General features: G+C 41.4%; 1 protein-coding gene across 1 annotated transcript in view; it reads left to right on the top strand.

The window, feature by feature from the left end:
• The window catches only part of LOC133522462 (ecdysone oxidase-like), a 63785-nt gene extending 49519 nt beyond the window's left edge, over positions 1-14266 (top strand). Inside the window, exons 2-4 of the mRNA XM_061857824.1 lie at positions 10491-10627; positions 12039-12172; positions 12643-14266. Of these exons, the coding sequence (XP_061713808.1) occupies positions 10504-10627; positions 12039-12172; positions 12643-14139 (1755 nt within the window). The 5' untranslated portion in view covers positions 10491-10503 and the 3' untranslated portion in view covers positions 14140-14266. The remainder of the gene's footprint in view (positions 1-10490; positions 10628-12038; positions 12173-12642) is intronic.
• The last annotated feature ends 2331 nt before the right edge of the window (positions 14267-16597 follow it).

Consider the following 16597-nt stretch of genomic DNA (forward strand, 5'->3'; position numbering starts at 1 on the left):
GGCCTTCAGGAACGGCATTTAGGTTGGTAAACCTGCAAGCCATACAATAAAATAGATGTCATACAATAAAACAAAAAACTGCCAGGAGCATGTCGGGCTATACTCAGTGTAGTGTTCTGTAGTTACCACTCTGTCAGAACAGGTAAGTAAGGCTATTAGTAAGTATCATATGTACATTACAAGCATAGGGGAGTTCCTTCGCAAATCCCTGTTTCCGAGATACCCGAAACATAATTATACAATGTGTTTGTGCACGTATTGTAGAGCCGTTAACCACGTATAGTACGATGAATTTTATTGACAAATCACTCCTCATACCTATGTTTTTTCTCAACTATGTTAAAAATGCACACCTTTCTAAGTTTTATGCTGCCAAACACGAATGCATTGGGTTATTGTACAATTATCCGTCCATTGTTTTTTTTGTTCCGTGGTCCATTTACCTATCGCACATTTAAAAATAATCATGCGATAGCTTATAAATTAGGGCATAAATGTCACAGAGAATTTTCCATAATAATTCGAGAATTAATGATAAAGATAAAAATTGTTTTCAAAAAATTTTATTTAGGTATTTATTTATACCTTTTTTTTTCGAAAACGCGGTCGTTGACCTGTTCTTTTTTTAATGTTAAACGATAGTACAGGATATCAGACAAAAGTTGACATCAAAATCATAGCCCTAGTTAAAACATTTCACAAGTTACACGAGTCCAAACACCTTCTGTAATGTGCGTCGAACTAAGTTGCTTTAGTTCCAAATGATAATTCGGGCGGCGGGCAATTATTCTTTAGAACTAAGTTGAAGCTCATTACAGAAGGTCTTGTTTGGACTCGTACAACTTGTGAAATTTTGTAACTAGAGCTATCATGTTTATGTGAACTTTTAGCTGATATCCTGTACTATAATTTAACATTAAAAAAACTACAGGTTAACGACCTCGTTTTCGAAAAAAATATAAAATGTCAAAGAAAGTTAATTTTTGAAGACACTTTCTTTGTTATTATTTTCTCGAGTGATTGTGTATAATTCTCTGAGACATTTATGCTAGAAATGTACGCCCTAATGCATAAGATATCGAATGATTATTATTTATTAAATTTGCGACAGGTAAGAGGACAGGTAATGTAGAAGTACTAGTGCTCGACGCTGCACTAGTACTCGACATGGGCACTTTATGTCAAAGTGACAAGGATTAAGTTCGAATACAGAAAAATCTTCGTTGTTCCATATTAACCTATATTTCCATGAAATAAAGTGCCCCTTTTCGGTGACTAGTGCAGCGTCGAGCACTAGTACTTCTACCTTAATGACACATTAACCAACTGCAGTCGTGTTTGACAGCATAAAACTATGAAGGGGTGCAATTTTAAAATAGTTGAGAAAAAACATAGGTATGAGGGGTGATTTGTCGATAAAATTAATCGTACTATTATACGTGGTTGGCTCCAATATACGTGTACAAACACTTTGTATATATTGCATTGTTCGTTTAAAGGTACAGTCAAGTGTCAAAATATGGGTGTATACATCTTACTCAAAAATATGTCCCATAGCATCTTATTCCAGTGTAATAAGAGCGTAGTACCATATTTATGAGACGATTCTTCCGATACATATTTTTGCACTTGACTGTACAAGATAACAAATTATACTAATATCGAAGCGGCCAAGGTGCTCATAAATATCTATTGTCAAGGTGCTACAGTGCGTGTTCAGATATTTTTGCACACCTCGGCCGCTCCGACAGATCTGATGGCTAATTTCTGTAATTTAAAAATGTCGTTTTAAAATGAGAGCGTAACTTCAAATGTATGGGAGCGGCTTTCTGGTATCGGGTCTGTATGAATCTTCAGCTGGAAATTCCTTGCTTATCAATCCAAACTCGTATTGTCGATTTCGTATTGGAGATATTCAGTACCCCTAGTGTAAATATTTTCGACAGCGAAACGTGACGTACGCGTTTGCGTTAAGTGTCATTTTGTATGAGATTTTTGACTTACCAAAACGTCCCGCTTGGCGCGCTGTTCAAAAACCCATACAAAATGAGACTTAACGCAAACGCGTACGTCACGTTTCGCTATCGACTAAATTTACACTAGGGGTACAGAATATCTCATTGAAACCATCCTTGTTCGATACCCGTGTGCCTTGGTGGCATAACATTGTGTTTTATACGTTGGAACTCAATTTCGATGTGAGTGCATCTTTCGCCAGTAAAGTAAGTTTAGTTCAGAGTCGCAAATGGTGTCAGGGAGTTGATACCACTGGTTTATGGAGCTAGGTGTACCTATAAATACTTTTTCTACTCGTCGAGTGTATTGGGTGAATTAAGATCTCGTATTCCAAACTATAATTGCGTATTTTTCATGTAAGGGCTTCAAACTCAACTACAGGATTCATTTCGATACGCTGTAGTCAACTATAAAAACAATTATCAATCACGTGCCGCCGCGCTCCCATAGAAAATATTAAACGGGCGCAGGACGCAGGGCGGGAGTCACGCGTTTATGTCTTATATCTACTAAATTTTATAGTAAAAAAAGTATCATTTTAGATGACTCGTAGAAAAAGTATTATGTATGGTTTAAGACATTTATTATCTCATAAAGAATTTACAAAATTCACTTACATGAGATACACTTATATAACAATACTTTTAAGACTAGCGAGCACTATTTAATTTTATAAAGATTAATACGAGTATAAATTCTATAAGGTTTTGTTATGCATGGTAAAGTGGGTAGGAATCGGCAGCTCAGAGGACAATTTTTTTCAAGTTTTCGACCGTCCTGTTCAGATGCGTCACAGCGTAGATAACGAAAAAGTATTATGTACAATAGTGATATAATCAAACTTTTCTATCTCGCGTCTTACTTAGGCAACTCAGCAAGCTTCGTTGCCTAAACCCGTGAAACTTAATAACCCTTATCCGTGCGGACAGTTCTAAAAATTAAATGACAATCGAATATCAACCTTACTAATTAATCTTTTTCTTCCTGGCTTTGTCCCGGCATTTTTGCCACGGCTCATGGGAGCCTGGGATCCGCTTGGCAATTAATCCCTAGAATTAGCGTAGGCTCTAGTTTTTAGTTTTTACGAAAACGACTGCCATCTGATTTTCCAACCCAGAGGGTAAACTAGGCCTTGGCCTAGGCCTATTTCTCAACTTTCAACTCTCTCTAAATTTTACACTCTTTGACTCTAAAGACCAAGATAAATTGGCGTGATTTTCACAGAGCAGACAGTGCAAGTGTTATTTTAAACGTCAAACTTCTATGAAATTATGACGTTTAATACTTGCACAACTTGTTTAACTTGTTTAACTCCATCTTGTACTCTGGTCGTTTGCCACAAGATTTTTGCCACTCAAATATAATTCTCCTTCATAAGAAAGGTGACAAATCAGACATTGGAAATTATAGACCTATCAGCCTAATATCTCACATTTATAAATTATTTATTAAGTTATCGAAAATAGAATAGCCCCCCTGCTTGATAAACACCAGCCCCCAGAACAAGCCGGTTTCCGTCCAAGTTTTTCCACTACAGATCACCTTCACAGCATAAATCAAATAATGGAAAAGTCTAACGAGTTCAAAATACCACTATACCTGGCTTTCGTAGGTTACAGCAAAGCGTTTGACAGTGTCAAGCATTCTGCTGTATTCTCCGCAATGCGTGAGCAACGTATCGACAATGCATATGTTGAACTCGTTGGAACCATTTATCGGCAAAGCACAGCAAACATTAAATTACATGTTCCTGGCCCTAAAATTCGCATTGAAAAGGGAGTCAAGCAAGGCGACCCGCTATCTCCGAAATTGTTCACCTCGTGCTTACAACAGATTTTCCAAAAGCTAGCGACCAAGTGGGAAAGAATGGGCATTGACGTCGACGGCAAAAGGTTAACTAACCTGCGTTTTGCCGACGACATAGTTTTGTTCTCCCACACTGCACCCCATCTAGAACAAATGCTACAAGACCTTAGCACGGCAAGTCTTGAAGTCGGACTCGAAATGAACAGGGCCAAAACCCAGTTAATGACCAATGGCGCGAAACGTGGAGTCAAGGTTGATGGGCAGGATATCCAATATGTCGACGAATACATATACTTGGGCCAGATAGCATCCTTCGATGACAGGCAGTCTAAAGAAATCGACCGACGCATCAAAAATGCCTGGAAGAGCTTCTGGTCCATGAAGGCACTAATGAAGGGCAACCTTCCACTGACACTAAAGCGCAAACTCGTCGACATGTGTATCCTGCCTATCCTAACCTACGGCGCCCAATCTTGGTCATTAACGGAAGCCCAGAAGTCCCGACTCAAGATTTGCCAGCGAGCAATGGAGCGCAGCATACTAGGAGTTCGGAGAACCGATCGAGTTAGGAACACCGAACTGCGCTCCAGAACTGGTATTATAGATGTGGGTGTTAAGGCCGCTAAGCTTAAGTGGGGTTGGGCAGGACACGTTTGCCGTATGCACCCGGATCGGTGGGCCAAATTGGCTACCGAATGGATACCGCAGATTAGCCGGGGCAGAGGCAGACCAAAAAAGAGATGGCGGGATGACCTCGACGCTTTTTGCAGAGACTGGCGGGAACATACCTCAAACCGTGATGAGTGGCGGAAAAAAGGGGAGGCCTTTGCCCAGCAGTGGGACACAAGATAGGCTAGAAAAAAAAAAAAAAAAAATACTTGCACAGGCTGGGCTATCAAAATCGTTGCCAACTTAGATAATTTGAAACGAAACTATTAGTAGAGTCAAACCAAGATTGGTTTGACTCTATCTAATAGTTTCAACGTGCAAAATGCAATTATCAGCACACTGTTACGTAAACATACGCGTGCCTGAGAACTAACTCATAATACGTTTCAAGACTCAGAGAGTTTTCACACTATCCGATCCGATATCGGATGTAGGATCCTATATCCGCGTAGTCACGCCGCGGGGGCGCGGTCTTTAGCTGTCACACACACTTCAACAAACATTACCTACACATACGGACACAAACAAATATTATCGGTGGCTGAAATGGCTGAAATTATCGGGAGCGCTGTTCCGATATCGGATGTCAGATACAATATATTTATTCATATGAAATTATCGGAAGGCGCTTATGATAGAAACATCAGCAGGGGGTTGCCATATGGCATCAAGTCCGTCTTATTTGCGTTATCTATTGTTATTTAGTACTCGTAATCATGATTTATTGAAGGAATGAATAAATACAGAAAAACACATAATTGTGTGCTTTTAAGCCAAGACTGCCTGTTGTTTACCTCTTCTTAATGGGATGTATTCTTTGTATTGTTTCTGTATTTAGGTGTGCCATAATAGTTATTTACTACACAAGTGCGTAAAATAGGAAATTCGTAACGAGTGACGATAAATTACAACACGAGTTGCGAATTGCCTATTCGCACATGTATCGTACAACGTTTTACAGTACAGTACCTGGGCGACCGAGCTTTGCTCGGTTATAACTATTTATTGTAATATGGTGGTCTATAGGTGATAATCTTAACAAATTTTTTTTACTAAATTAAACTTGTCTAAAACAATAAAAATTAAAAAATTATATATAAACTTGAACATATAAAAAAAAAACAAAAGTTAGTCACCGGGCGAGATTCGAACCCGTAACACTCGTTTAGCAGTCCGCGTCTTAACCCGCTGGACCAGACGGACAGTGGCCGGCAACACGAAATTAGCGACCATATTCTGCGTCGAAAGAAAAACGCATGAAAACTCGAAAACACGCGTTTTCCCAAACATAAGACTAATCTAGATAGATTGTATACCCCCAAAAACCCCCATATACCAAATTTCAGCGAAATCGTTAGAGCCGTTTCCGAGATCACAGAAATATATATATTTATATATATACAAGAATTGCTCGTTTAAAGGTATAAGATACGACCATTTAAATTTTCGACATAGTTGCATAATGTGCTAATTTTTGCACTAGTGCGGTAAAGTAGCACCATATGTACTGTAATAGTACATTACGATACAAGGGCGAAAAATAGGAAATTCGAAACGAGTGCCGATAAATTAAAACACGACCGAAGGGAGTGTTTTAAATCGACACGAGTTGCGAATTACCTATTCGCACATGTATCGTACTCGTACAACGTTTTATAGTACATATGACCATTTAAATTTTCGACATAGTTGCATAATGTGCTAATTTACGCACTAGTGCGGAAAAGTAGCACCATATGTACTGTAAAGAGTGTTTGTATTGTATTGTATGTCTCACATTTTACCTCCATTCGACATCGATTCGGGCAATGTGAAAAGGCTCTTACACTGTAGGGGGTGTCAGGGAGCTAGGGCTGCACTTTTCGCAGAGTGATTACGCTGCCACCTGCCGGGACGCAATTTGCGGACGTTAGGGCTGTCGCAAACATAAACACTGCCGTGACGGACGGCTGCGACGCTTGCAGCCGCAGGGATAAATAAATAAACAGGGCGAGGCATTGTTAGTGTTGAGTTAAGGTTTTATACGGATTAGTTGCGCCTGTTGCGGGTGGAAATGTGTTAAGGCATTCTTGCTTTAATTTTTTCATCACACTTGCTCGATCTTATTTCATGCAGGTGTACTGAAGAACAAAGGCCTATATTGTGCCCGTGGGAGTTATAGATTGTGAAATAAAAAGCTATAACTCCCTTTTTAGTAAAAATGGCTTGTACTGAAACTACAGTAGTTTCAGGTGAGGAATGTAAAACGGAGCTTTTCAGGAATGACACCAAACTATGTCGATTATTTTGCTAACTTGCTTTTTTTTGCTTGTTTTCTTTGCCTTGCCTATGCCAACCTTTCCGAACGGAAAGAGAGCGAGTGGGTTGCCCTGTCTGTATAAACGAAATCCATGTTAAAGACCTACTGGCTAATTGGAGGCTAAATGATGTCATTCGTTATCGTGCATTTCGCTCGTACTTGTCCGTACATGGATTGGCGCGAGCGAGACGCAAGATAACTAAATTACATCATCATCATTCTGATGTGTAGGTACGTTCGAATAAGCCTGCTTCAGAAGTTGAACATTAATTTTTTTTTATTAAAATGTGGGCCAGCCCTACGCTTAGTACTCGACACCTGCCGAACGCAAAAGCGCTCTACATTGGCAGGAGCTAGTGACTTGTTGCAACTATTTCCAGCTCTATCCAGGTCAGGATACACACACACACACACACACACACACACACACACACACACACGAACGACTGCTCAGCTTGCGTATTTGAAACTATTCTATTCCGCTACGTATAATATTATAAATAAAATGTCCTACTTTATCAATAAATAATTTAATGAATAACTGATGTATATGTAGATAACAAACAGGCTTTCGAACAGACCTCAAGCTTAGAAATATAATATAGCAACATTATATATCTACATGCCTTACTTCTATGTGTGTTATCTACTCGTGTGTCCACAGATGCTAGTAAATCTCGCTAGATGGTGCGTTAATATCCGGCGCCTTAAATCATGCCACAATTTCCGGGTGCCGCATTACTCCGACAAGAACCGATACTTTATGTCTTGGCGATGTTAAGAAACGTTCATAGCATCTATGTAGAGTCGCCATTATACACAGTATATTAATTTAGTCACCTGCAATAATTTACGGGGTGAATATATAGGTCATACTGAGCAAGTGAGCAACTTTTACTATGGTAGCAAACCCGAAATAGCGAAAACTGACTCTTGCAATTGGAATGAAATTAAAATTATGATTGCAGGTGACTCAATTAACATCCATATCGGAGCAGCCAAGGTGATCACAAAAATCTGAACGAAGCCTATTATCAGGGTGTAAGTGCATGTTCAGATATTTTTGAGCGCCTTGGCCGCTCCAATATATCTGATGGCGCCGTTCATACTCATACTCTCAAGAGCAATAAAATGTTCACATTGTATTGATATTTGCATATTGTACCTACAGACGGACTTGTTTTCAGTTCTTTCGTTAAACTAATATTAAATAAATAAATATTATAGGACTTTATTACACAAATTGACTTAGTCCCACAGTAAGCTCAATAAGGCTTGTGTTGAGGGTACTTAGACAACGATATATATAATATATAAATGTTTATAAATACTTAAATACATAGAAAACACCCATGACTCAGGAACAAATATCCATGCTCATCACACGAATACATGCCCTTACCAGGATTTGAACCCGGGACCATCAGCTTCGTAGGCAGGGTCACTACCCACTAGGCCAGACCGGTCGTCAAATATTATCTTCGGTTACCGCGACAGTTTTTACTCATGAAATAAAATTGTTTCGCGTGTAATTTAAAATACATTCCATCCATCATCCATCATCCGTGGACCACAAACGCTGCCAAGAGCTGGAAACGCCGGGGTGTATTTTAAATTCATTATAGGGAGCGTGCATGAACTGTAGGAGGCAGCACAGGAGCCGTCAGATTTTTGGCGCGAGGCGTAAATGTGATGTTTTTTGTTCCGATGTAGCCCACAAGATGGCAGAATCTACTATGCACAAGAAAACACGTGACGTGTAAATGTAAATGTTTATGTTCCGATTCAGGCCACAAGATGGCAGACCCTCCAACGCGCACGGTCCCTATACCCACGCGATAAAATCTATTGCATAGTTTTATTTCAACCTAAACTGCCTCAAGGATCTGCGGTATCCGTTATGTACCTAAATCACACCACCCATTTCCGGGTGTCACATTACTCGGCCGGTACCCATTTACCCAGTCCTTATTACATGTACAGCTGCAGATACGAGTATAGCTAACCCCCCTGCAACAGGTTTCTAATATTGGCCGTTAGTTTATCGTTTCTGAATATATTATAGGGAGTATATGATATATATGTAGATAAAATATATTCGCTGCCGTCACATGGACGTAAGGTTTCATTATTTTATAATTATACAATAGTTCTTGTAGTAACGTAAAGGCCCAGCCACATATTTTGATTAAGGTGTAGTTTGTGAAGTTAGGGCTTGTAGAGTTAGAAGCCTGGCTCTACAAGAGATCGGAACTTTTTGACAGTGCGAGCCTTATGCGTTTCGTCTTGGCAACATTTTGCATGAAAATATTTTTGTGGTATTCCTTTTTGTAAGTGGCTTATGACAATTCCATCCCCTTATTTAAAGGGCTGGGGCCTTATTTAAATTTAAAATTTACTATTAAAAATCCTGAAATACGTATCTTTTATACAATCTTCTTTTTTACTGATTCCTCCCCTTTTTAACCCTTACGGGGTGATTTTGGGGTGGAAAACTATTCTATATCCTTCGTCATAATAGAAACTATCTACATACCAAATTTCAACTAAATCCGTTCAGCGGTTATTATTGATACCCCATACAAAATCTCACCCCCCTATTCACCCCCTTAGGGGCAAAAAATTTCAAGTTTTTGAATTTTTTGTTGTTTGTGTACTAATAATATCCTACATACCAAATTTCAGCTTCCTAGGACTCTAGGAAGTACCCTAAGTGTTTTGATGATCATCAGTGATTGAGTCAATGACGAAATTGGGGTTTTTCAGATGTGAATTCAATCTAAAGTATAAGAGCTATGCAATTGAATTTTTTTATGTTTAATAAGTCTACTATCGATATTATGCGGCGGTGGCGTCGCTGGTGCGGCGCGTGCGCGGCAGCGCCAACAGTCTCCTTGCCACAGTCGCGGACAGGGTAGATGGCGCTTTCTGGCAGTACTGGAGCAGCCTACATGCCCATAATAATCATGCTAGTGTACTACATTATAAAATAAAATAGTTATTAATATAGGTTTAGTATATTAGGTAATAAGTTACTAATATAATATAATATGGAAATTTAATTCTGAAATAAATGTTTATTTAATTTATTTAATTTAATTATATCCCGAGAATTTTGTTTATCTGGTATAATCCAAAGCCAAGTTATGAGGGTTCAAAAAATTACGAAGCGCTTCGAGAAAAGGTAGGTTGCGCTTCGCTTTGCTCGTCTTGGCGGGGGCACGGTAGTAGATATCCCGGGAGGTTATGATATAGATGAACGTATAGATAAAATATTTTATATACTGGCCACACGAGCAATAAATTAAACTGCAGGCTGTACTCCTTAAACTTACCAACAATATTAATTCTTTAGACTTTCTATTTTTCATACAAATTAAATATTACCTTCAATGTACGCCGTCATCAGTGTAATTGACGTTGATTGTCACGCTTAACAAAATTCGCAATACATTGCGTCTTAGAATAAACTTTAAAGTGTTTTAAAAATCAAAATACAAGTTATTTTTAAAAGTTGCTGAGCAAATGTTGGTTAGTTGGAGGAGAACAGCCTACAGTTTAAAATTTTGCTCATGTTACAGGCAAAACCCGGTATTGTCCATTTATTTATTATATTTTAATTTTAACGTTATTGCGGTCGCCACCAGGTTAACCTTTATAGCAATATATGTAATTTAGTAAGTGATTTCAATTGGCACAGAATTGACAACGCGATGTGGCCGACATGGATGCGCGCGCGTCACGTGCTGGGCACCGTGCGCGTTGTGCAAGCGATACTCGCGGCGCTCCCCGCCATCTACCTGAGCATGCGTATGCCGCCGCAAGCAATAGTGCTAGGTAAGTTACGTTACGTGCCTGTCACGTGCGCGTAGTGCAAGCGATACTCGCGGCGCTCCCCGCCATCTACCTGAGCACGCGTATGCCGCCGCAAGGAATAGTGCTAGGAAAGTTACGTTACGTGCCTGCCACGTGCGCGTAGTGCAAGCGATATTCGCGGCGCTGCCCGTCATATACTTGAGCACGTGTATGCCGCCGCAAGCAATAGTGCTAGGTAAGCTACGTTACGTGCCTGCCACATGCGCGTAGTGCAAGCGATACTGGCGGCGCTGCCCGTCATATACTTGAGCACGCGTATGCCGCCGCAAGCAATAGAGCTAGGAAAGTTACGTTACGTGCCTGCCACGTGCGCGTCGAGCAAGTGATACTGGCGGCGCTGCCCGTCATATACTTGAGCACGCGTATGCCGCCGCAAGCAATAGTGCTAGGAAAGTTACGTTACGTGCCTGCCGCGTGCGCGTCGAGCAAGTGATACTGACGGCGCTGCCCATCATATACTTGAGCACGCGTATGCCGCCGCAAGCAATAGAGCTAGGAAAGTTACGTTACGTGCCTGCCACGTGCGCGTCGAGCAAGTGATACTGGCGGCGCTGCCCGTCATATACTTGAGCACGCGTATGCCGCCGCAAGCAATAGTGCTAGGTAAGCTACGTTACGTGCCTACCACATGCGCGTAGTGCAAGCGATACTGGCGGCGCTGCCCGTCATATACTTGAGCACGCGTATGCCGCCGCAAGCAATAGAGCTAGGAAAGTTACGTTACGTGCCTGCCACGTGCGCGTCGAGCAAGTGATACTGGCGGCGCTGCCCGTCATATACTTGAGCACGCGTATGCCGCCGCAAGCAATAGTGCTAGGAAAGTTACGTTACGTGCCTGCCGCGTGCGCGTCGAGCAAGTGATACTGACGGCGCTGCCCATCATATACTTGAGCACGCGTATGCCGCCGCAAGCACAGGTGCAAATTAAGTCAAATTCATCCTATTTCGGAATGTAGTTTTAAAATGAGAGCGTAACTTCGGTTCTATGGCGGCGGCTAGGTTCATGTGACTTTCAAATAGCCATATACTCGTACTTGTCACCATTAGTAGTAGTTGAAAGCTGGATACTTATGCGAGGGCACCGACAGTATAAATAAATAAAAATAAAAGGTATTTTTGACGGTGTGCGTACAATTCAGTACTTTCCATTATCTTAAGAAGCCATCGTTCTTTGAGTCCGTCTAGGCTTACTTTGCACTAATTGATAGCGTCGTCGTGACGTAGTGTGTCATGCCACTATGAACCTCATGTTTTTATAAGAATTTATACATTGATGGTAGTTTCACACTTTGTTACTTTCTTATTCGGTACAGGGTTAGCTTAGATGTACTCTAACGCGATTGTAGACAAATGATTACCTATTTTTTCTCAGATAAAGCCGAGTACGACTTTATAATCGTGGGCGCGGGTACAGCCGGCTGCGTGCTGTCCAACCGACTCTCGGAGGTGGCGGCGTGGCGCGTGCTGCTCATCGAGGCTGGTGGGGACCCGCCTGTGGAGTCTCAGGTAAATACGCGTTTACAGCGAGTAGTGCGACTTCATAGGGCACAGCTAGTTGCGTGTTGGCCAACCGACTCTCGGAGGTGGCGGCGTGGCGCGTGCTGCTCATCGGGGCTGGTGGGGACCCGCCTGTGGAGTCTCAGGTAAATACGTGTTTACAGCGAGTAGTGCGACTTCATAGGGCACAGCTAGCTACGTGTTGGCCAACCGTCTCTCGGAGGTGGTGACGTGGCGCGTGCTGCTTATCGACTCTGCTGCAGCTGGTGGGGACCCGCTTGTGGAGTCTCAGGTAAATACGTGTTTACAGTTTAAGAGATAAAATTATTGATAATTCTCCTGGTAAATTGTGTTTATTGTAATTCTGTATAATTTAAAGATTTTATTTCTTATTATTTATTCAAAAATGTAGCACTTAATGTAACAATTGCAAATTGCACCATTTTGACACCAATAATTAAGTAATTATTGTTTTACAGCTACCCGGTCTATACTACTACATCATCGGCTCCAGATTAGACTGGAATTACCAAACAGTCAACGACGGCTACTCCAGTCAAGCGCACAAGAACAAGAGCATCAAGCTCACGCGTGGCAAGATGCTGGGTGGCTCCAGCAGCGCCAACCTCATGCTGCACGTACGAGGCAATCCTGAGGACTTCAACTCCTGGGCCCGGGACAACCCCGGCTGGGGCTGGGACACCGCGCTTAAGTACTTCATCAAGAGCGAGAACATGAAGGATGATAAAATCATGAATTCCCGCTTCAGAAAGTTCCATGGAACCAGCGGACCGATGGGCGTCACGAGGATATCTGATCCGGAGAGAAACCAGTTGTATTTCAATGCTTTTCGGGAGCTAGGATATGAGATTTTATTGGATGCGAATAGTGATAAGCAGCTTGTGTTCTCTGAAGGACAGTATATTGTTGCCGACGGTGTGCGTCAGAGTACTGCAACAGCTTTTTTAGGACCAATATCCAAACGACCAAACTTACATGTTCTGAAACATACTCTAGTCACTAAGGTTATCATGGATGGTGCGATCGCTATAGGGGTCGAAGCTTTAGTTAAAGCAGGCAAAACAATCAGAATCAAAGCTAATAAAGAAGTCGTTCTCTCAGCAGGGGCTATTAACACTCCACAGCTTCTGATGCTCTCAGGAATTGGTCCAAGAAAGCATCTCGAGGAGTTCGATATTAATGTCATTGCTGATTTACCTGTTGGAGAAAACCTACATGATCATATTACTGCTCCTGTATACTTTACAGCTGAGCGTAGTGAACCAGAAGATGCGCCTCTAGACTTGCATGGCGTAAGCGCTACAATCACAGGATACGTATCTCTTAACAAATCGAAAGCAGTGCCGGATTATCAAGTCTCAGCGTACCCTACAGACTCCGGTAAAGATGCGCTCTGGTACTGTGGAAGCGTGTATCATTTAGACGACGAAGTCTGCGATGCCTTAGACAAAGCGCTAGAAGGCTTCAAAAGTTTATTCACCGAGATAAACCTGATCCAGCCTGTTTCACGCGGGCACGTGCGTTTACTAAGCAAAGATCCTACACACCCACCAGAGATTTACTTAGGTTACTACAAAAACGATACAGATTTAGATATCCATGCGAAAAGCATACAGGATTACTTGCGCGTGTTGAATACAACTAGTCTAAAACGCGTTGGAGCGAAATTAGTAGATCTCAAGTTGAAAGGATGCGCTGGTATAAAATTCGGTAGTCACGATTACTGGAGATGTTATGCGCGGGAGATAGCGTGTACTGTATGGCATCCAGTGGGCTCGACGGCGATGGGAGCGGTGTTAGATGCGCGGCTGCGCGTGCGGCGGACGGCGGGCCTGCGCGTTGTGGACGCGGGGGTGATACCCACCATCACCAGCGGGAACACCAACGCACCCGTCGCGATGATCGCGGAGCATGCTGCAGATATCATCAAGAAGGACCACAGAGTGTCCACTTAGTGCTCTTGACCGTCAACTGCCGTGCGCTACTACAGCCGAATATCAACGTTCGTGCATTGATCACAAGGTTCATAGTTACGTGCCGCGCACGGTAGGCATGGCGTCCAAAGGGTTTACTAAAATAAATAAATAAATTATGTTAATCTTATTTGACATTTGCGTTAGTTAGAAAGGAACATATTTTGACAAAAAAGGGTTGCTAAATTATGAATAAGGAGGATAGCGGATACAGTTAGACAAAGACAGGTAGTCTCTTGAGACAATCGTTTGCGCTACGACATCGAAACGATACTGCCTCTCTATTACTCCGCCATATTAGTGCAGTAGTGCGTCATCTTGGCTAAGCCCCCTGATCATTAAGTCATTCATGTTGTACTTAGGGCTAAAACAATGGATGCAAAGATAGATAATTGTTGCACAAATAAATCCTGATTAAAACCTATTCTAACGTACTATTTATTAGGGTTCCGTAGAAAAGGGTAAACCTATTATTAAGACTCCGCTATCCGTCCGTCTGTCTGTCTGTCTGTCCGTCTGTCACCAGTATCTCTTGAACCGTAATATCTAGACAGTTGAAATTTTCACAGATATGTATTTCTGTTGCCGCTATAATAACAAATACTAAAAAGTACGGAACCCTCGGTGGGCAAGTCTGACTCGCACTTGTCCGGTTTTTTTTATTGACTATAAAGTACCTACTATGCCACATATTTTCATTGCAAGATATATATGAGCGTCCCTACTATGTATTATCTATGGGCAGTACCTACACCTAGTTAACACATAGACTGCCAGCTACGCATGACTACATAGCATGTCCTACTAATAGTTTGTTCCCAGGCCACGCTCCCTGGCAGTGAAGGTCATTTAAGTTTTGTGTAAGTCCCGAAAACAAAAAAAAAATGTAACAAACCATGTCTCACTTATATTAAATTTATTCAAGCTAAATACAAAAACTATAAGCAACGCTAGGGCTATGTTGGCACTAGCGTGCAAAAGTTGCCGCCTCAGTTGATGGCGTATTCTCATCGAGCGAGCGAGCCTAGGTCTCGCGGGTACGGTCGAGATGATAAAACATCTTTATGGCAGCGGCCGATCGTAAGATCAGACGGATCGTAGTGTTCCTGTGTAATTGTTTTGACGGTAGTCACATTTAACCAATAGATAGGTAGGATAGGTTCAATAAGTTGCTTCAGATGCCCGAAGGGCAAACTGTCCAGTCCAGTCCAAATAGAAGCGGGGCTCCGTCGACTCAGGTACTGTAATGTGCGTCGAACGTGGTCGAACTAAGTTTCGGGCGGCGGGCGATTATTCTTTAGGAGTATGTTGACGCTCATTATAGAAGGTCTTGTTTGGACTCGTGTAACTTGTGAAATGTTTTAACTAGGGCTATCATTTTGATGGAAACTTTATCTGATATCCTTGTACTATCATTTAACAATAACAAAAGTACAGGTCAACGACCTCGTTTTCGAAAAAAGATTTATCTCTTTTTTTCGTACATGTACGTGACGTAAAAAAAAGCGGCCAAGTGCGAGTCGGACTCGCCCATGAAGGGTTCCGTACCATTTATGACATATTAAACAAAACTACTTTCTAGATCTCGTTCAAACCAATTTTCAGTGGAAGTTTGCATGGTAATGTACATCATATATATTTTTTAGGTTTATCATTCTCTTATTTTAGAAGTTACAGGGGGGGGACACACATTTCACCACTTTGGAAGTGTTTCTCGCGCAAACTATTCAGTTTAAAAAAAAATTATATACGGACATGACGAATCTATAAGGGTTCCGTTTTTTGCCATTTGGCTACGGAACCCTAAAAAGAAAATTTTTGAAGACAATTTTTATCTTTGTTATTATTTCTCTAGTGGTTGTGTGTAATTCTCTGTGATATTTATGCTTGAAATGTATGCCCTTATTCATAAGCTATCGATTAATTATTATTTTTTAAATATGCTACAGGTAAACGGACAGATAATGGTACATTAACCAAGTGCAGTCTTGTTTGGCGCCATAAAACTTTAGAAGGGTGCATTATTAAAATGGTTGAGAAAAGACAGGTATGGGGGTGATTTGTCCATAAAATTCATCGTACTATACGTGGTTAACGGCTCCACGATACGTGCACAAACACATTGTATGCGACACAGAAACAGAATGATTGCTATTTAGGCCAGGCAATGTTTGACAGGGTAGGCAATGTAGAGCAAGTTACCCGCCAGCCACGTAGTCCCATATGTCGGTGGACTCGGACTGGAAGGAATTTTATATTTCACTCATATTCCACCATCTAACTACAGGAAATTCTAAAGCTCCACTTTGTCCGATAATCAAATCATAGTATAAAATCCTAGGTAATTATAAACAATATTATGCAGGGCGAACAGTAAGAAATTTTTGGACATCGAAAATTCGTTCCTTATACTTACCAAGCATAACGCGGGGAAGAACAT

This window comes from Cydia pomonella, chromosome 10, assembly GCF_033807575.1.
Source record: "Cydia pomonella isolate Wapato2018A chromosome 10, ilCydPomo1, whole genome shotgun sequence".
NCBI classification, from domain to species: Eukaryota; Metazoa; Arthropoda; class Insecta; order Lepidoptera; family Tortricidae; genus Cydia; species Cydia pomonella.